Raw genomic sequence first — 22,621 nt, forward strand, 5'->3', positions numbered from 1 at the left:
AGAATGCCACTTCTATCATATTATTAAATTCCCATTTGTAGTTGGGTCCCTTTTTGGACTCCATTTTGTTTCAATTACTATTCTGCTGATAGCAGGATTTTACATTATTTCTCTTATAAAGTACAAGCAAAATCTAGGTCCACAGTAAGTATTCTACACATTTTAATGTGGTAAAAATGATGAGGATAATCACTTCAAGCTGAACAGGTATGTGCTGAACAGGGATCAGTAGCCTTTAAGGACATGGCTCTGGACTTCTCCCAGGAGGAGTGGCAGAATATGGGCCTGGAGAAAGGGAAACCTTCTTACACTGTTGCTGGGAATGCAAGCTGGTGCAGCAACTCTGGAAAACAGTATGGAGGTTCCTCAAAAACTTGAAAATAGAACTATCCTATGACCCAGGAATCGCGCTACTGGGTATTTACCCTAAAGATACAAATGTAGTGATCTGAAGGGGCACATGCACCCCAGTGTTCATAGCAGCAATGTCCACAATAGCCAAACTGAGGAAGAGCCCAGATGTCCATCAACAAATGAATGGATAAAGAAGATGTGGTATATATATACAATGGAATATTATGCAGCCATCAAAAAATGAAATCTTGCCATTTGTTACAACATGGATCGAACTAGAGGGTATTAGGCTAAGCAAAATAAGTCAATTAGAGAAAGACAATTATATGGTCTCACTGATATGTAGAATTTAAGAAACAAGTCAGAGGATCTTAGGGGAAGAGAGGAAAAAAATGAAACAGGAGGAAACCAGAGAGGGAGAAAAACCATAGGAGACTCTTAATCATGGGAAACAAACTAAGGGCTGCTGGAGGGAAGGGAGTGGAGGAATGGAGTAACTGGGTGATGGACAATGGGCAGGATATGTGTTCTAATGAGCACTGGGTGTTATATGAGACTGATGAATCACAGACCTGTTCCCCTGAAACAAATAATACATTATATGTTAATTGTTGAGTTTAAATTTAAAAAGAAAAAAATCTTTAAAAAAGAGCTATCATTTCTAAAGCACATCAACCTAACAATAATAAAAGAGTAGTGAGAAACACACAAAAACTAAGAAAGACAACTCTCTCATGGAGAAATTATGGATTTTTTTCTTTCTCTTTTTAAATTTGAATTTAATGTTATTAGAAGATTGTTATTTAATAAATAAAAAGCAAAAAAAAATGTTCTCAGGGTGTGATCTTCTGAATGCCTTATTTCTCTTAGCTCTTCTTTCTTTTCTGACCCTGATTCTCCAGACTTCCATTGATTCTGTAATTCTAGCCACTGCACTGTAAATAAAATGCTTTTCTGCTTTAAAAAAAAAAAAAAAAAAGAATGTGGGCCTTGTTCAGAGGACCTTGAATATGAAAGTGAAGCTGCAGACTTACAACCACCTGATCTCTGTGGGTAAGAATGGCCACCCTCTGTAATTTAATGAACCTAATCATTTTCTCTGTACTTCAGAGCTGTCAGTGCCAAGGTCTTTGTTTTTCCTATAACAGAGTGTTTCTTTTTTATTACGTTTATGGTTTCTGGGAGTTTTTTAGTGTTTACCTTTCTGTTACATATGGAATTTATTGTTTTTTAAAGATTTTATTTATTTATTTGTGTGTGAGAGAGAGAGAGGGAGAGAGAAAGAGCACACAAGCAGGGGGAGGGGGAGAGGGAGAGGGAGAAGCAGACTCCTCACTGACCAAGGAGCCTGACACGGGATTCAATCCCAGGACCCCAGGGATCACGACCCAAGCCAAAGGCAGATGCTTAACCAACTGAACCATCCAGGCGCCCCTGGAATTTATTTTTGTGTATGGTATGAGTTAGGGATCCAGTTTTAATGGGAGGCTAATGTGCAGCTTCTTTATGATGTCCCTGAAATTGCTTATTTTCTACGTGAATTTTTGAACTGTCAAGGCAAAGACCTTTATGATTTTCCCTTAACAGCATTTCTTGTTTGTTAATAGAAATATTTTGGACTAATCATTTTGAGTACTACTTTAAGTGTGATCCAATTTGATGGTATTCTGTTTTTTAATAACTAAATTTAGTCCTGTTATATTTGTAGATCTAAAAGATTTAGTCTCCTATTTGTTACAAATATCTTATTATAGGGGCACCTGGGTGGCTCAGTGGGTTAAAGCCTCTGCCTTCAGCTCAGGTCGTGATCCCGGGGTCCTGGGATCGAGCCCCGCATCGGGCTCTCTGCTCAGCGGGAAGCCTGCTTCCTCCTCTCTCTCTCTCTGCCTACTTGTGATCTCTGTCTGTCAAATAAATAAATAAAATCTTTTTTAAAAAAAGGCACATACACAATGGTGGTGCTGCGATTTAAATGATTTCTTTTAAAAAAAAGGAATATCTTATTATATTTTTTAATTCTTCTATAATTTTTATTTGTCCAATTGATCTATTATAGATCAATACATAAAATCTCCCATTTTTAAAATTTTTGAATATTATTTTATTTCTTATTTTTGTTGTTGTTATTGTTTTGGGGGATTTTTTTAGAGGAGAGGGACAGAGCGGGAGGGAGAATGAGAATCTTATGCAGGCTCCAAGCCCAGCACAGAGCCCAACAGGGGACTCGATCTCACAACATGACCTCAGATCATGACCTGAGCTGAAATCAAGAGTTGGACACTTAACCGACTAAGCCACCCAGGTGCCCCATAGTTTTTGTTTTTTTTATAAATATCAAGGGGTGCCTGGGAGGCTCAGTCAGTTAAGCTTCTGCCTTTGGCTCAGGTCATGATCCCAGGGTCCTGGGATCAAGTCCCACATCAGGCTCCTTGCTCAGCACGGAGCCTACTTCTCCCTCTCCCTCTGCCTGCTACTCCCCCTGCTTATGCTCTCTCTCTCTCTTCTTTCTGTCAAATAAATAATAAACAGTGAATCTTAGAACACTGAAAAATTAAAATAAGTAAATAAATAAGTAAATAAATAAAATCTTAAAAAAAAAACTATTGGGGTGCCTAGCTGGCTAAGTCGGTAGACATGTGACACTTGATCTGTCTCTCTGCCTACTTGTGATCTCTGTCTGTCAAATAAATAAATAAATAAAAATCTTTTTAAAAAATAAAATAAAATAAAATCAGTCTACATTTTGTCACTTGTTGTTAATTGTCCTAAACTCAACATTTTCAGATGTCAAGATTCTCTTCTCACTTCCTTTTGTTTGCAATTGTCAGGTATGATTTTATATTTGTCCTTCTTCTAATCTTTCCAAATTATCTCTTGTATTTTGAAGTTTCTTAAAATGTTTTATTTATTTATTTGACAGAGAGAGATCACAAGTAGACAGAGAGGCAGGCGGGGGTGGGGGACAGGCTCCCTGCGAAGCAGAGAGCTCAATGGGGGACTTGATCCCAGGACCCTGAGATCATGACCTGAGCCGAAGGCAGAGGCTTAATGCACTGACCCACCCAGGTGTCCTGTATTTTGGGTTTTGCTTTGTATTTCAAACTGAATATATTTGGTCTTTCAGTAGACAAGTTTACCCTGATTTTGTCTGTACACATGACAGAGCTATTTGGTCTTAGATCTCCCAGTCTTTTTCCTATTGTTCATGCTGTTTCCATTGCTTTTGTCTTTTAATCTTTTGTCATGCGGTCCTGGTTGCCTTCATATTAGTTTGGGCAAGTTTCTTCTGTAACAAAGGGAGGGACACTTCTAAAGGGTTTGTGGGGAGCCAACATAGTTGAATCAAACAAATCTGAAAAATATGGACCAAAAAAGCAAGCTACAGATCAGTTTTATTTGCAACGATCAATGCAAAACTACTAACTAAAATACCAGCAAAAGTTTGTCTGCTGCATGCTGGCTCATAGCACGAGCAAATGAAGTTTATTCTACTAGTGCAAGAAGGGTTCAATATAAGGACATTTGTTAATATAATTTATTATATAATGGATCAAAATGAATAGTCATATGATCATCTCCATAAACGCTGAGAAGGTAATTTGATAAAATTCAACAGCTATTCTTGACTCAAAAAAATAACTCCAATAAAATAGGGACAGATGGAGACTTATCATCATATACTATCTCTCTGTCAACTCAAAGCCTGCATATTCTGTGGGGAAACAATATATATGCTGACTCAACAATATGCGAAGCCCAGGAAGAGTGTTATTGTGTAATGCTGTTCTGAAAATACCTGATAATGTTTTTAGACTTTAAGTATGTCTCTTAAAATGGCATACAGCTAGATTTTATGTCATCCAATCTGACAATTTTCTCTTTTAACTGGTGGGTACAGTTCATCTGTATTTATTATGACTGACTCTCGCTCTCTCTCTCTCTATATATATATATGTATTTCGACTATCTTATTCTGTGCTTTATATTTGTAACACTATTTTTCAATATTTTTGTCTCCCTTCTTGTCTTCTTTTAGGTTGATTTTTTTTAATCCACCTTTGATAAGCAGGATGATGACCACCAAAAATACCCATGCCCTAATGCTCAGAACCTGTGAATATGTTACCTTACATAGAATAGGGGTCTTTGCAGATATGATTAAGGTTAGAGACCTTGCGATGCAGAAATTATCCTGGATTAGCAAGGTGGGTCTAATCCAACTACAAAAGTGCTTAGAAGTGGAAATCCTTCCCCAGTTGTAGTCAGAGAGAAATGTGACAATGTGGGAAGAGTCATAGAGCTGTAACTTGAGGGCTTTGAAGAAGAAGGAAAGTGGTCATGAGCCAAAGAATTCAGACAGCCTCCAGAAGCCAGAAAGGGCAAGTAAATGAATTCTCTCTGAAAGCTTAGAAATAAATGTAGCCTTGTCAACACTTTGATTTAGCCCAGTGAGATCTGTGTTAGACTTATGACCTACTCTAAGATAAATCTAAGTTATTTTAAGCTGCAAAGTTTATGGTAATTTGTTATAACAGCAATAGGAAAATAATACACCATCCATTTCTTGACTTTCTTAATTTGGAAGTTGTACACTCTTTCTATTATTTTGCTGGTTACCTTAGAAATTTTAGCATGCATTTGAACTTACTAAAGTCTAAATTTAGTCAATATATTTCCTACTAAGTGTAACATGCACATTTTATTTCTGTCTTGTTCTTATACCCATGGTTTATCATTACTGGGTTTTGTAGTTACTGTTCATTTTAATTTACCCACATCTTTATCACTTTTTTTGCTCATCATTCTTGTATCTCGGATCATTATTTGCAATCAGTTTCTGTTGGAGATACATCTTTTAAGAAACCCTTAAATATTATCTATGTTACATTAAGCTTTTTATTCTTTACTATATTAAAAATACACTTATCTATGATACATATTATATAAATGTATTTTAATATAATATATATAATTTTTTATTGTCCATCTCTCCATGAGGACAGGGACATTTCTGTCTGCTTTGTTCACTGCAGAATCCTTACAGTAGTGCCTGCCATGCTCAGTAAAGATTGGTTGCACATGAAGTAATAATGCCCATCCACACTCTGGGACATTTTTAGGAAATTCCCCATTCTTGCTGTGGTGTGCTGCAAGTCACTGACTCCATAAGAGACCAGACCCCAGAAGCTGGGCCACACCACAGCAAACAGACATTTCACTATTGCGTATCCTTCACTTCAAGAACAATCACCAAACCAAAGTCACTCACACTACAGTTTTCAAGAACATGTCCTGTTCAATGTGGGCAAAGACTGCTGACATAAATTTGGAAACAAAAAGGCTTTACTCTCTGTGAAAGAATGAGCTAAAAATAAAACCATCTCTGCCCAAAAGGACTGTAAGAGAAATTATATACCTTAAATCATGGCATTAAGCAGAAAGGTAAAAAAAAAAAAAAAGTCCTCTGAACATTTATGATCAAAAGTTTGCCATCATGCTTTTTTGCAGCCTCAAATCTCATCTCTCTGCTACTATGGGTTATCAAGATTATGGAAACCATAATTCTGCTAGCTTCCTGAAAACCTTTTGAAAGCATACATCCCTTTGCTATGCTCTGGAACACAAGTAACACATCCAGAACAGTACAAAAGAAATTAGAACACATGGTGAAAGATGAAAAGACATAAAAGCAATGAAAACAGGATGCACAACAGGAAATACGCTGAAAGACCTAAGACTAAATAGATCTGTTATATCCACAAACAATATTGGGTTATACAGTAGGACTAACCTATCAAAAACCAGAATACTCTCAGATTGAACCACAAACTGCTAAGGTAGTTCTCAGATTAATACACAGCCCAAAACACATCTATAAACAGACCAGAAAGAATGAGATTAATTGACATACACATTCAATTAACGAGGTTAGAAGAAATAGAAAAGAAAATGGAAGGACTTTAATGAAATAAAAAGTACCAATGAATGAATTGGAAAATGGAGAAATTATATAAATGCAAGAATTGGTCTTTGGGGGGACATAAGATAAACAAAACATAAGTATTAGTTTACCTAACTGAGGGGGAAAAAATCACAAATACACTCTATAAGAAATGATAGTGGAGAAATAACTCCATATTTAGAGGAAAATCAAATGAATCATATGAGATCACTTTGCTCAAAATTTCACAAATATATTTTTTCAAAATTTCACAAATATATTAAGAACCTTCAGGAAATGGATGATTTTTATGAAAATTACAGGGATTCATATATCTATATCTATATATCGATAGGTATATCAACATAAATATATGTGTAATCTAAAGAGAGAAAATATGATGAAAGAAATACAGAAAGATTGCTTTCAAAAAATGCACCATCCCCAAATAAATTCAAGGAGAGTTCTACAATACCTTCAAGGACCAAATAACACCCAAACAGTGCTAATTGTGCCAGATACATTTATTCTGTGAGGGGGGATAGGATACTTTGAGGGTGAACAAATCCATTCCACATTTACGGTATTGAGAACCTGACAAGATCATTCTGTGGAGGGGTAATCAGAAATACTTCAGAATTGGGTGGTTGGGTGGCTCAGTCAATTTCAGCCCAGGTAGCGACCTCAGGGTCCTGAGATCAAGCCCCACGATGGGCTCCGAGCTCAACACAGAGTCTGCTTGTCCTTCTCCCACTCCTCTTCCCCACCCCCTCAAATAAATAAATAAATAAAATCTTTACAGAAAAAAAGAAATACTTAGCAGCATATGAGGCTATTCTACAGTAAAGGAGGTGCCACATTTTCTTCCTGTCCAACACATCCGTAGATTTCTGTTCAGTGTGAGTTTTTTCACGCACAGTGAGATCTGACTTCTGGGAAGACCTTCCCACAATCAGTACATACACAACGTTTCTCTCCTATGTGGATTCTGATGTCCAGCAAGGTGTATATGCTGGCAGAACACCTTTCCACAGTCACTGCATTTTGACGGTTTCTCCCCTGTGTCTGTTCTCTGATATGTGATCATCTGTGATTTCCGGGAAAAAGCCATCCCATATTCAGCAGATTCAGAGGTTTTTTCCCTAGTATGAGTTTTCTGATGCACAGCTAGTGGAGACTTCTCACAGAAGACCTTTCCACATTCACTACATTCATATGGTTTTGCTCCAGCATGAGCTCTCTGATGTATAATGAGATGTGACTTCAGGGAAAAGGCCCTTTCACACTCAGGACATTCATAGGGTTTCTCCCCTGTATGGATTCTCTGATGAATAATGAGGGGTGATTTCTGGGAGAAGGTTTTACCACAGTCATTACACTCATAAGGTTTCTCCCCCGTATGAATTCTTTGGTGTATAATAAGAGGGGACTTCTGAGAGAAGGCTTTTCCACATTCTGTACATATATAAGGTTTCTCACCAGTATGAAGCCTTTGATGTCCAGTAAGGTGTGACTTTTGGGAAAAGGCTTTTCCACAGTCAGTACATATATAAGGTTTCTCTCCTGTATGAATTCTTTGATGTCCTATGAGGTGGGACTGCTGGCAAAAGGTTTTTCCACATTCACTGCACTTATAGGGTTTCTCTCCAGTATGTGTTCTCCGATGGATGATGAGTTGTGTTTTCCGAGGGAAAGTTTTCCCACATTCAGTACATTTATAGGGTCTCTCTCCAGTATGAGTTGTCTGGTGTGTAAAAAGGTGAGACTTCTCACAGAAGGCTTTCCCACATTCACTGCATTCAAATGGCTTCTCTCTAGTATGAACTCGTTGATGTATAATGAGATGTGACTTCTGAGAGAAGGCTTTTTGACACTCAAAACATTCATAGGGTTTCTCTCCAGTATGGACTCTCTGATGAACGATGAAGGGTGACTTCTGGGAGAAAGCTCTCCCACACTCAGTACATTTATAAGGTTTCTCCCCAGTATGAATCCTCTGATGCACAATGAGGTGTGATTTCTCACTGAAGGCCTTTCCACAGTCTCCACATACATACGGTTTCTCTCCAGTATGAATTCTTTGATGTATAGTAAGCTGTGACTTCTTAATAAACCCTTTCCCACACTCACTACAAACATTGGGTTTCCTACCAGCTTGATCTTTCTTATACTGAATATGGACTTGTTCATGATTAAGACCTTTTTCACATCGACTATGTCCATGGGGTTTCATGTCAGTATAAATTTTCTCAGGCACAGTACAGGAATCACTACAGCTAAGTGGTGTCCCACATCCAAATCTCTCAATGGGGTTCTTTCTTGCATAGCTCCTATTGCATGTCAGTGAGTCTAAATTAGATTTCAAGCTCTTTTCACATGAATCAAAATCATGGAGTTTTTTACTTGAAGGGCCAAGGTCTATGCACCCACCAAATATTTTTCCAAATGTATTATATTTGGGGGTTTTCTCCTTGGCCAATGTTTCATGGCTAAGGACTGTGACCTGCTTCAAAACCTTGTCTTGGTTTCCTTGATACCTATCTATCTGACCATCAGTATGCCAGGCTTTTAAGAGAGAGTACAATGAATTATCTTTTGGGGCTTTCTCCAATATCTCCTTTTGAAATGAAAGTTCTGAAATGATCTGCTGGGAGGAGTCAAGGCTTTTCTCCCTGTCTGAAAGAAGAAGAAAAATATAAAATCAAATAGGAACCAAAAAGAAAACAGCAACAAACAGAAGTGTTAGGAAGGTGCTAATGTAAGATGGATGCTATAAAAAAGGCCTAATGAATTTTAAGAAAGAAAGGAGGCCACTGATGTCAGAGAAGAAGAAAATGTCCTCTCAGCCATCTACCCAATTCTCACTCACCTGAGTGGATCCATGTTGACAATTCACTCTTTATGATCCATGGGTCCTCTTCATGTTCCAACTTGAAGATTATACCTGGTTTTATACTTGAACACCCTGTTAAGGGAAAAGTATAATTGTCTTGGCCTTGGCAGCTCAGAAATCCATGAGGAGAAGAAGCAGTCTCAGGGGCCTCCCAAGGAAAGATGGATCCTTAACTCACAAATATAAATTTCAGATATAACAAAAATATGAATGGAAAGTGCAAGCTATAAAAGAAGACTTTATTCATGGAAAATCATAAAGGTCATGGTCTTGACAGCTCTGAAGGATGAAGAGGATTCAATTCATTGTTCCATGGAGAATATGCCCTTACCCACAGAGACCAGGTGGCCATAGATCTCCAGCATCACATCTCTGTGTAGGGTCTTCTGAGCAGCATCCAGGTGCTGCCACTCTTCCTGGGTGAAGTCCACGGCCACATCTTCATATGTCACTGGTTCCTATGACAGCACATTCCTGTACAATCTGCTCATTCTGATCATTTTTACCACAGCAATACCTGTAGGATACTTACTTAGCACCTTTGTGTAGCCTACTTAAGGAGAAAAACTTTGTAAAATTCTGCCATTGCCAAGAATAGTTAGTGGAACAGAACAAATAGTCTAAAGCTAGATATAAATAAAAATGGGACATTTAATATATAAGAAAGGAGTATTTTAAATAAGTGCAGGGGCGCCTGGCTGGCTCAGTCGATGGAGCATGTGACTCCTAATCTTGGGTTTGTGAATTTGAGCCCCATGTGAGGAGTAGAGGTTACTTAAAAATAAAATAAAAATACATAAATAAGGGGCACCTGGGTGGCTCAGTGGGTTAAGCCGCTGCCTTCGGCTCAGGTCATGATCTCAGGGTCCTGGGATCGAGCCCCACATCGGGCTCTCTGCTCAGCAGGGAGCCTGCTTCCTCCTCTCTCTCGGCCTGCCTCTCTGCCTGCTTGTGATCTCTCTCTGTCAAATAAATAAATAAAATCTTTAAAAAAATACATAAATAAATCAATAACTGCAAAAAAGACAGATTATTCAAAACTGGGTAGCTATTAGAAAAAAATGTAAAGACAGACTCCCTATTTCACACCATACACAAAAATAAATTTGAGATACAACAAAAACTTAAACAAAGAAAAAGAGAAGCCATAAAATAAAGAAAGACAGGAGAGATTTTTAAAATAAGTTTAAAGTGGAGAAAAATCTTCTAGCTAGGCATGCTACAAAACCTAGATGCCACAAAGGAAAACAGTGATAAATCTGACTAGTTTCTGTATTGCACAACAAAATATATCATAAACAAACTCAAAGGACAAGCAACTAACTGGGGAGTGGATGTGTGCACAACACATAAAATGGACAAAGAGATAATTTCCTCAACTTATAGAGCTCCTACAAAGCACGAAGAAAAAGACCAACAACTTCACTTTTTTAAAAAAATAATCAGAGGACACGACCATCAATTCACAGAGAAGGAAATGCAAATGGCTTTTAAACATGGAAAATGATGTTCAAATCCATTTACATGAAGAGAAATGCAAATTAAACCAAAACAAAACATCATGCTTTTCTTACATATTATCAAAGATTAGAGTTTGATAAGTCACTAAGTTGGTAAAGATACCAAAAAAGAGCACACTCAAATTGTGGGTATACACTGGTACAAAATATTTTGAGGGCAATTAATTTGATAATAGCCATTAAAATTTTAAATGTGCACATCATCTGACCAGCAATTCCATTTCTAGAAATTACTTAACATATATATTCAGGTATGTGAACAAAACAGCACGTGTGAAGTTATTTCACTATGGTTCTGTTGGGTGCCTGGGTGGCTCAGTCGTTAAGCATCTTCCTTTGGCTCAGGTCATGATCCCAGGGTCTTGGGATTGAGTCCTGCATCAGGCTCCCCACTCAGCGGGAAGCCTGCTTCTCCCTCTCTCACTCCGCCTCCTTGTGTTCCCTCTCTCACTATCTCTCTCCCTCTCCGTCACATAAATAAATAAAATCTTTTTTAAAAAACTACAGTACTGGGGCACCTGGGTGGCTCAGTGGGTTAAGCCGCTGCCTTTGGCTCGGGTCATGATCCCAGGGTCCTGGGATCGAGCCCCACATCGGGCTCTCTGCTTAGCAGGGAGCCTGCTTCCCCCCGTCTCTCTGCCTCCCTCTCTGCCTACTTGGGATCTCTGCCTGTCAAATAAATAAATAAAATCTTTTAAAAAAATAAAAAATAAAATAAATAAATAAAAAACTACAGTACTGTTTATAACAGCAAAATGATGACAACCTCATGAGGATCGGATGAATTATGCTTCAATAATTCATAAAGGAATACCACATACAACCATAAAAAGCAACAAGGATTGATATGCAACAATCTCTAAGATACACTGTAGGTGAAAAAAATTTCATCTATGCAGAAAGCTGTTACTGAGACCCCACTGAATACCAGGGATTGTTCTAGGAACTGGGGATTGAGCCAGAAAGAAAGCTGGAAAAAATATCTTCCCTCAAGCATCTCATAATCTAGTGAGAGGAGACAGCCAATAAGGCTGAGTGACAAATCAATACATAGCCAAAAAAAAAAAGAAGTTTGTAATGTGTACTTCAAAATTCCTATCACTCATAAAAAAGCCTCTAGAAAGCAATAAGCAGGGCACCTGTGTGGCTCAGTCAGTTAAGCATCTGCCTTCAGCTCAGGTTATGATCCCAGGGTCCTGGGATCGAATCCCACATCAGGCTCTCTGCTCAGCTGGGAGTCTGCTTCTCCCTCTCACTCTCCCTCTGTGTGTTCAGTCTCTCTCTCAAATAAATAAAATCTTTTTAAAAATAAATTAAAAATAAATAAATAAAATAAAAAAGTCCATCAACAAGGGGCTGGTATCCTACAAACATTAAAAGAATAATAAAAGGATGCTATGAACAATTTTATGACAAGAAATTTGACGATGCAGATCATAGGACAGCAGATTATGGCATGCAGGCTAAATCTGGCCCATGAGCTAAGAATGGTTTTTACACTTTTAAATGGTTGAAGAAAAAAGCCAAAGGACAATATTTTATGGCATGTAAAAATTATATGAAATTCAACTTTCAGTGTCCATAAATAAAATTTCACTGGATCACAGCCACACTCATTGGTTTGCATATTGTCTACAGCTGCTTTCAACCTACAAAAAGAGAGCTGAGTCGTTGCAACAAAGACCATATGGCCAACAGGCCTAAATATTTCTATCTGGCCCTCTACAGGAAAAGTTTGCTGACCCCTGATTTAGACTTAGGCAAACTGGACAAATTATTTGAAAACCGCAGCTTAACAAACCCAATGTACAAAGAAATAGAAAATATGAATGGTACCATATTTTTTCAATAAGTCAAATTCATAGTCAAAAACCTATCCACAAAGAAAACTCCACACCCTGATGACTTCACTGGAGAACTCTTTCAAATATTTAAGAAGGAAATAATAGTAATCTTACCCAAACTCTTTCAGAGAATACTTCCCAACTTGTTAAATAAAGCCAACCTAACTGTGATGGCAAAACATAAACAGAAATAGAAGAAAAATTACAAGTCAATATGTCTCATGAACAGAGTAGTAAAAATCCTCAACAAAAATATTAATAAAGGACTGGCTTGATGATAATGATGAGGAGGAGGATGACAGGAGTGGATGAAGATTGACCATAGATAAAACAAGATTGGCCATCAGTTGATAATATTTGCAGCTGGGAGATAAGGACAAGCGGTTCACAAAAATCTACTTCTGTGTATGTTCAAAATTGAAATTTTCCATAATAAAATATATAAAAGCTGTATTTATTGGTAATATTTTATCAATACATTTTTTAAAAGTTACAGAAGATATAGTGTGTGTGGTAAAGAAAAATACATGAAAATAATAAAATCACTCACACACATTCATGCATATGTATCTATACATGCAGGGGTTATATGTATCTGGAAGGATCATCCCCAAACTGTACAACACTAGTTATACCAGGGAAGAGGGCAGAAGTTACATTAAAGAGATATTTCCCTTTCTAATTTTTACTTTGCAATATTATTTACATTTTTTGCACCATATATATATTACCCTTGCAGAGAAGGGATAAAAAGACATAAAATGGGGACACCTAGGTGGCTCAGTCAGTTAGGCATCTGGCTTCAGCTCCAGTGGTGATTCCAGGGTCCTGGGATTGACCCCTGCATCTAACTCCCTGCTCTATGGGCAGTCTGCTTCTCCCTCTCCCCCTGCCCCTCTCCCCCACTCGTATTCTCTCTCTCTCTCAAATGGATGGATAAAAATCTTTTTTAAAAAACTATTTTGGGGCACCTGGTGGCTCAGTGGGTTAAAGCCTCTGCCTTCGGCTCGGGTCGTGATCTCAGGGTCCTGGCAGGCAGCCTGCTTCCTCCCCTCTCTCTCTGCCTGCCTCTCTGCCTACTTGTGATCTCTGTCTGTCAAATAAATAAATAAAATCTTTAAAAAAATAAAAATAAAAAAATTTAAAAACTATTTTTAAAAAAGACATAAAATGGAAGAGCAGAGAAGGAACTGGCCTTGTGTTGGGGCATGATCCCACAAACTATGTGATGACAGCAAAGGAGCCATGGAAAACCAGGAAACCATCCACCCTCCAAGCCTCTGCCAGAAAATTTTAACTAAAAAGCGCCTCTTTGAAACAACTACTGATGATACCCCACTGAGTGGAAAACCACTGGCCTTTAGGAAAACTCAGCAATAAAATTTTTTAAGCTAAAGTCCCAGAAATTGTGACTTGCTGAAGAGCTGGACTGAACTTCTCTTGATGGAGAATACAAGCCATCTAACGTATCCTGTTTGCCATTTTCCCTGTGGCTGCCAGGAAGCTTGAAGGTAAAATGTTTAGCTCAGTTTATATGAAGTAAGGCCACATAATCTATGTATCTTAACAGCAACTTTACCTGCATCTTGATCTTCTATTCTGTCTAAATTTCTCTAATTCTTATTTTCAAAGTATTGTCCTTTCTCATTTTACTGTGGGAAAAACAAGCAGGAAACAAACAACTTACCTGGGACTCAGTCATTTTCTGTTTCTCTTCGGAAAGCAATTGGGGGTGCGGTGGGGTACAGAAGAGTCTTCAGAGACCAAGCTGGGTTTAACCACTCTTCGATGGCTGAATGTAACATGTGTTGCTTGTTAATTCATTGATAATCTGTGTTTATCATCTGACCAGCATTTCCATTTCTAGAACTTTTTCTAAGGTAATAATCACGGATGCGTGCAGAGATTTAACTGAAAGAACTTTCATCACAACTTTGTCAAGAACACCACAGTTTTGAAAATAACCAAATGCCCAGTCACTGAGGACTGAGAAAATAATTTGTGGAACCTCCAAGAAATGGAAAAGCAGGTGACCATTTAAAGTAACACTAGAGACAATTAAGAGGCTCAAAAGACACAGCAACCACATGTAAAGTGCGGACCTTGTCTGGATCTTAATTTGAATACACAAAAAAATCTTTGAGATAATCATTAAAGTTTGAGCCCTGACTAGATATTTAATGATATTACAAAATTTAACCAATGATGATCTGAAGTTATTATTGTTAATTATTTTACCTTGAATAACAGTATTGACCTTTAAGACCTTATCTTTTACAGGTACATGATGAAGTCTTTATTATGAAATGATATATCTGGGATTTGTTTCAAAATAATAAGGACTACATATGTAAAGATTCATTTGGCTATACACTTAATATTTGTGCATTTTAGGAGCACCTGGGTGGCTCAGTCAGTTAAGCATCTGCCTTCAGCTCAGGTCATGATCCCATGGTCCTGGGATGGAGTCCCATATCAGGTTCCCTGCTCATCCGGCAGTCTGCTTCTCCCTCTGCCTGCCCCTCCCCCGGCTCGTGCTCTCTCTCTCTCTCTCTCTCTCTCTCTCTCTGTCAAATCTTTTTTAAAAATGTGCATTTTAGGGGCGCCTAGGTGGCTCAGTGGGTTAAAGCCTCTGCCTTCGGCTCAGGTCTTCATCCCAGGGTCCTGGGATCAAGCCCCACATCGGGCTGTGTGCTCTGCAGGGAGCCTGCTTCCTCTTCTCTCTCTCTCTGCCTGCCTCTCTGCCTACTTGTGATCTCTGTCTGTCAAATAAATAAATAAAATCTTTTAAAAGATTTTTTATTTATTTATTCGACAGAGATCACAAGTAGGCAGAAAGGCAGTCAGAGAGAGGAGGAAGCAGGCTCCCCGCTGAGCAGAGAGCCTGATGCGGGGCTTGATCCCAGGACCCTGAGATCATGACCTGTAAAATCTTTTTTTTAAATGTGCATTTTATGTTACCAATAACAAGGAGAAAACAACCTAGGAGGGAGAAATAAATGGGCGGTCTAGATTACAGGTTGGCAAACTTTCTCTGTACAGAGACAGATAGTAAATATTTCAGATTTGTGAAGCCTATGGTCTCTGTTGCAACTAACTATTCAGCGGTTGAAAGCAGCCAGAGACAATATATAAGCCAATTCTGTTTATTGACTGTGTTCCAGTAAAACCTCATTTATGGAGCACCTGGGGGGTTCAGTCCGTTAAAATCAGTCTGACTCCTGATTTTTAACTCAGGTCAATGATCTCAGGGTAGTGAGATCAAGCCCTGCATCGGGCTTCACACTGAGCTTGAAGCCTGCTTGAGAGTGTCTCTCTCTCTCTCTCTCTCTATTCCTCTCCCTCTGCCCCTCCCCCCATGGCACTGTCTCACTTGAAAAAAAATTTTTTAAGTATACTCTTTAAAAACCTCACTTATGAGCACTATAATTTGAATTTTATATCATTTTCATATGTCACAACATAGTCTGATTTTTTTCCAAACATTAAAAAATGTGAAAACCATTCTTAGTTTATGGCTGCATGAAAAGAGCAGCGAGCCAATATGGCCCACTGCCTCTGGTTTTCCATACCCTGGTCTAGGTGAAACAACAGTGGCCATCAGGAGACGATTGATGTGACTGGGTGATGGGCATAATGGGGGGTTATTATAGAATTCCCTCTTATTTTGCTGAATGTTTAAAAATTTCCACAGAGGGAAGCCTGGGTGGCTCAGTTGGTTAAGTGACCTGCCTTCGGCTCAGGTCATGATCCCAGAGTCCTGAGATCAAGTCCCACATCGGGATCCTTGCTTGGCAGGGAGCCTGCTTCTCCCTCTGCCTCTGCCTGCCACTCTGTCTGCCTGTGCTCGCTCTCGCTCTCTCTCTGACAAATAAATAAAATCTTGAAAAAAAATTTCCATAGAAATGAGCTTAGTAGTAATATGGAAATGAAGTTAATAGCATGGAAATACAGCTGCAGAATGAAGACAAGGCAGACCACAAGATCACACTCCCAATTGTTTAATAACAACAAACATCTGACCCCTAAGATAATCGCAATGGTTTGTGGCCCTCCAAAGCTCAACGCTACCTGACAAAATCTTATTACTTGGCATTTGATTTCTTTCATTATATTTTCTTGGGAATCACACGAATAGAGCTGATCTTCAGTTCATGGACGATCCGTACAAGATAAGTGCTACAAAACCATGGTGAATAGATAATAATCCGGTATTAACTCAATTATCATCCAAGCCTCAAAGGATAGACCCTACTATTATCCTCATTTCACAGTGAGGAAACTGAGGCCTAAAAGTTTCAGTAACTTATCCATGATCACACAGCCAGTGACTAGAGGGTGAGCTTGTGGGAAAACAAAAAGCAGAGAACTAGGGGCGCCTGGGTGGCTCAGTGGGTTAAGCCTCTGCCTTCGGCTCAGGTCATGATCCTAGGGTCCTGGGATTGAGCCCCGCATAGGGCTCTCTGTCCAGCAGGGAGCCTGCTTCCCTTCCTCTCTCTCTGCCTGCCTCTCTGCCTACTTGTGATCTCTGTCTGTCAAATAAATAAATAAAATCTTAAAAAAAAAAAAAAAAAAGCAGAGAACTCCTCCCTGGCTGTCATGGCACCGAAGTCTTCAGAGATGCAACATGCTATTTCCCAGTGCCATAAAAAATTAATTCTCGTCCTAAATTACAGAGGACATTGTCTGCTTTTTAACTTGAGAATAACAAAACTCTAAACTTACACTGTGCTTTACAGCTCAAAGTTAACTTAAAACCTTAATATTCAAAGCCACAATGAGGAAAAGAGAAGCCAAAAAATCAAGGAAATATTGGCAAAACACATACCACTGCTAAAGGAGTAGTTATCAGAATATATGAAAACAAGTCCTACAAATCAATAAGGAAAAGGCAGACATCCGATAAGAAAATGAGCAAAAGATCTGAACAGGTGCCTCACGAAAGAGGATCTAAGAGATCAATACATATATGAAAAAGCAGTCATCAGGGAAATAAAGTAAAGCCTCAATGTCTGACTCCTCCATTGGAATGTTGACCCCACAAGGGCAAGGATTTTTGTTTATTCATGGATGTATTATTGATCTCAAAGAGCCACCCATCATGGACCCCACAGAATCCCAACATTGACCCTACATTTGCCCACTCCTGACCCCATGGACTCTCATCACTCACCCTAATAAAGACCACCCCATTGCTCACCCCAGATCCACCATCATTCACCCAAAAAACTCTCCATCACTCACCCAGACCCCATTCACTCACCCCACAAACCCCTTTCACTCACTTCCTAGAAACCCCATCACTTACCTACAGACCCCCCCCCCCTCACTTCCATAAATTCATCGCATATCCCACACACAGTCCTACAGACTCCCTTCCCTATCACTGCTCTCCACATCATTCAGCCCAAACAACCCCTTCATTGGTCCTTCCACATGTCCCCATCACTGACCACACAGACCCTCATCACTCAACCGGGTCCCTCACCCTGGCTCTGCTCTCAGGACCCCAAAGCTCCTTCTCAAGACGAGCTTGGCTCCCTGCTTCCACAAGCAGGCTCAGCATCGCCCGAAATTCCCTTTCCCCTCCAGCCCTCCTTGGTAACTCTAGATGACGCATTAGCTTATCTTTCGCAGGCTCAGCAACAGCCTCCCAGCCGAGCTCTGCCAGTAACAAAAATGGCGTCATTCGGGCTACGCCAGGAACTCTGTCGCCGGCCAGGGCCTCACACTGCTTCTGGAGGCTCCCATTCCAACCAGAAGAGATAGGCATTTTAGGGGACGGGGAGTCCCCGTGATATTTTCGAGGCTGGGTATTCGGAATTAGTGCTTTGAAAGCAGTGTGAGGCTCGGATGTGGAGGACTTTTCCGGGAGGGTGAAGGGGCGTTCCCGGTCCTCTGCAGAGGCCGGGCCTGAGCAAAGGCGGGGCGACGTGCAGGTCGGGAGTGTTGGGTGGGAATCGGGATCTGGGGAGGGGGGCGGAGGACTGGTAAGGCCAGAAGGTAGAAGCACAGCCTGGGAAATTCCTCTGCAGAAGCCTCGTTTCTAAAACCTCTGGTGAAAGTGAAGAGTCTTTGGACATAGTGTAGTCTCTTCTTCACACTCCCGGCCCACCTCTGGCAGCCTAGCGTCAGAGCCCTCCGGCCTTCTTGGAGCTGAGCCCCCTACCCGTTGGTCACTCAAGGCCCCGCCTCAGGGCTCTCCTGCTCTTCTATTGGCTCCTTGGAACACAGAAGGTCCGCTCCCTCTTGTCACTCACAGGCCAGACTCTCTGCCCCGGTCTCTTAAAGTGGGCAGATGTGGCCTTTGGCAGCCCATGTCAAAGCCGAAAGAAGTAAGAGGGGCAGAGGTTTAATGTAGAGCCTAAGGGGCATTGATTTTAGAAAACTTAACAAAAGACTAGCGTTGAGGTCAGCCCAGAATGGGATTGAATAGTTAACAAAGGCTCACATTCTAGATCTACAAAATAGAGGAGTATCGATGGTGAAATAGTTAAGACCTCTATCAAGGTTCATGGATGGAGAAAACTAACAAGTAAAGTCTGCCTTTGGTTCAGGTCACGATCTCGGGGTTGTGGGATCGAGTCCCACACCGGGCTTTCAGCTTGGCAGGGAGTCGGCTTCTCCCTCTCACTCTCCCCCTCTGCTCGCTCTCTCTCTCTCTCTCTCTCTCTCTCAAATAAATACATAAAATCTTTTTTAAAAATCTTACTTCTAGGTCAGACTAGAAGGACACTGAACGTAAAATAGTGACCTAAATAGGAAGTGTAGCATCTTCAAGTCTCCATGACCTTCTGCTTCCACCTTCACACGTTCTTTGAATCTAACCCTCCTCTTCCTTCTCAAAAGGATCCTTGTGATTACATTGGACTCATCTGGATAATCCATAATAATCTTCCCATCTCAAATCATATCTGGTCCTTTTTTCCATGTAAGACAACAAATTAGAGGGTTAATGGTGGTGGAAGACTTGATTAAGGCACAAAGTATTAATAGGGAAAGACTAGTGACAGTAGATCAGGTTTGAATTCAGACCAGATGGTTACCAATAAAGGGCCCAGGCTTTTATGTCAGAATTTTTTCAAAGGCCTGGGTTCAAAGTCAGAACAAAGGAAACTGTTGGAAATATCAGTAGACCCCCTAGGTAATGGTCATAGGAGCACACTGGTGGTGGAAAAGTTAACAGAAGCCCAGGTTTAAGATCTAGAACATAGACACATTGACGGCAGAATACTCAACAGAGCCCTGGGTTTAAGGTTAAAGCTAAAGGTCATTAATGAATAAAGATTTAATAGGCAGAGGCAGGTCAGAAAAGAGGGGCATTGATGGTAACATCTAGAAGTGCAATCTGGGTTTAATATATAGCTCAACAAGGAACACTAATGTTAAGAGCCTTGGATTTCATTCACAGATCAGATTAGGCACTGATGGAAGTAAAGACTCATGTTTGCTTTTCATGACAGAGTAAACTGATGATAGAACAACTAGTTGACAGATACCTAAATTAAATGCCCCAACCAGTGGAGCATTGGTGGCCAAAGCATTAATAGAAGGCTGTGTAGAGAGAAAACTGAGCAGAGAACCAGGTGCAAGGGCAGACCTGAGTGTCTATGAGACATTTATGAGGTCCTCTATGGAGGACCAGGACCAAAGTTCATATCTGAGGGATATTGATTCATAATTATTATTATTTCATGTTCAGGCTCACGGTGAAAGTGTTGGCCCCCAGGAGATGTGTTCTCCATGATTCCATGCTCCAGTTCCTTTCTGCAGTAAATGTCTCTGAGCCCTGATTGCAAATGTCCCTGCCTTCTGGACATCCCCCAGGATGTGACAGCAACAGGTGATTAAGGGCAATGTCACTGGCGCTTTTTGTGGTTGTATTAGGGTTTGAACATCAGCTAGAGATGTGGCAGCCAACACCTTAAGTCAAGAGGTAAAGAGGAGAGGAGAACCAAAGAGGGAGAGTGTGGGGGAAGGAGAGAGGCCTCTGAGAGAGACTATAAGAGGAAGAGAATGGAGAGAGAGAAAGAGATAAGCAGATAAAACCAGAGACAAAGTGGACAGTTAACTCGGTGAATCAGGGATGGAGGGTCTCCTGTGCCAGGAACACCCACCCAACTCACAGGCAGAAGTGAAGGGGATCAATAAGAAATCTACATCAAGGATCTGGCTACCCCAGCCTCCCTCTGGAGGAGCCTTGCCTAGTGAAATCTGGGGAAAACAATCCCAAGGGAAAAGGTCAGGAGCTGAGAACTGATGCCTTCTTCCCACTGAAGAGGTGTTGAAAGGGGCTTGGGAGGGACTAAAGGAAACAGAGAAACCATGTCTAAGTCCAGGAGCAGCCAGGGTATCCTCAGGGTGGGAGGGAAGGACCTATATCTGACACCCTTGGAATGGAGCTGCAGGAAGTGTCCCCTCTCTGTGCCACCTATGCCCCAGCAGGTCTTTTTGTCCAAACCTCTGCCTCCAGGTAGCCAGGTACCAGGACATACCAGCTGCACCAGTGGATCCAAAGGCCTCAGGGGAGGACCCTGTCACCCAGGTTTCTTGGCAGATGGCCTAAGCTACTTTGCTTTGCAGCTCTGTAGGCTGAAAGGGATCCAGTGAAGCCATGGGAACTGTTTGGGTCCCCCAAAATTGGGTCCCCCAATAATGGGTCCGTGATTAAAGGAGCGAGACTGATACAAAGCGAAGGTCAAGCAAAGCTTTATTTCACGCCAAGCATCAGGAATCAGACTGACCATCAAACAGACCGGTTGGGGCCGCCCCTACAGAAAGGACGACCCCTCCCTGCTTTCCAGACTAACTTTTATAGAGCAAAGGCCATGTGGTTGGGCCTGGCCACACACAGGTGGCCAATGAGATTGTAACACACACAGGAAACTCCACAGTGATGCTAGACAACCAATTGAATTACAATTTACCCTAGTAGACATTTGAACCAGCCTATCACCTAGTTCAGAATTGGCACCCAAAATGTGCCCAAAGGGCGGGGCCCACACTCCTTGGTAGCTAGGAGACAGCATGCGCCCCCACTTATTGAATACCTCCACCTGGCCTGACCCACCCTTGTATTTGGACTTTGTTACGTGGGACTGGTTTCCCAGACTTGCTTTTAAATAAGTTCCCCTGTGGGGGGGCAAGGTCAATTTAAGCTTTACAGCAAAATGGCAGTTCAACCAGGGTGGGGCTACTCTGGCTGAATAGACCCTTATAGAACCATCTGGAATGAGGTGCTGAGCCTGAATGTTAGTGCCACCCTTCAACGGTACTGTACTTGGTGATCCAGCTGGCTTTGGCCACTGCCAGAGGAACCCAGGTTACACAGTCCCAGCCCCATTAACATATCAGTTCTCCTGGGTGATTCAGACCACAGGGCTGAGCCATCATGCGGACATTGAGCCCCCAGGAGCTGATAGAGCTATTGCTGCAAGGAAAGGAGGGGCAAGGTCACTGCCAGCAGAGAGTGTTTCAGCCATGGATGACTGTGAATTGAGGCATTGACTCAGCTTACCCTGCCCATCCTTCGGAGGCTTAGCTTAGAAACTCATCACGTCTGCTCCCATTTCTCCAGGTTCTGGACCAGTCCAGTTTCCCAAAAAACAGGTCTCACCATGGGGAATCTGACTCCATAGCACGAATTTGTTCTAGCTTGATCAACCTAAAAGAACCAGAAACAAATCTTATAGTACTACAATGTCAAGTTCATTGACCCTTTCCAATGAGGGAAACTGCATGTCAGAAGAACCACGGGACACCTCTTCAAGTAAAAGAGAAAGTTCAATTTTTACAGGATTCAAGGAAAGGATAAAATTTATATGAAATTTAGATGAGCCCTGCTACATCTGTCTACATTGTACTGTCTGCATAAAGACATTTATCGTGAGGATCACATCTGTGTATGTACTGATTTCTAGTGCAGAATTTCTCAACCTCAACACTATTGACATTTGGGGCTACATAATTCTTTGTCACATTTTGTGATTTTGTGCATCGTACAACGTTTAGCCTCTACTCACTAGTTGTCAGTAGCCCCCTCATCCCAGTTGTGACAAACAGTTTTGCA

General features: G+C 40.7%; 1 protein-coding gene across 1 annotated transcript; it reads right to left on the reverse strand.

The window, feature by feature from the left end:
- Positions 1 to 7,247: 7,247 nt before the first annotated feature.
- Positions 7,248 to 18,118, reverse strand: LOC111150581 (zinc finger protein 630). The gene is made up of 4 exons (XM_022508080.1): positions 18,041 to 18,118; positions 9,520 to 9,646; positions 9,165 to 9,260; positions 7,248 to 8,971 (listed from the first exon to the last, which is right to left on the reverse strand). The coding sequence occupies exons 1-4, from the start codon at positions 18,116 to 18,118 to the stop codon at positions 7,248 to 7,250; spliced, it is 2,025 nt and encodes a 674-aa protein (XP_022363788.1).
- Positions 18,119 to 22,621: the final 4,503 nt, after the last annotated feature.

This window comes from Enhydra lutris, unplaced genomic scaffold (genome assembly GCF_002288905.1).
Source record: "Enhydra lutris kenyoni isolate GAN:26980312 unplaced genomic scaffold, ASM228890v2 scaffoldscaffold23, whole genome shotgun sequence".
Taxonomy (NCBI): Eukaryota; Metazoa; Chordata; class Mammalia; order Carnivora; family Mustelidae; genus Enhydra; species Enhydra lutris.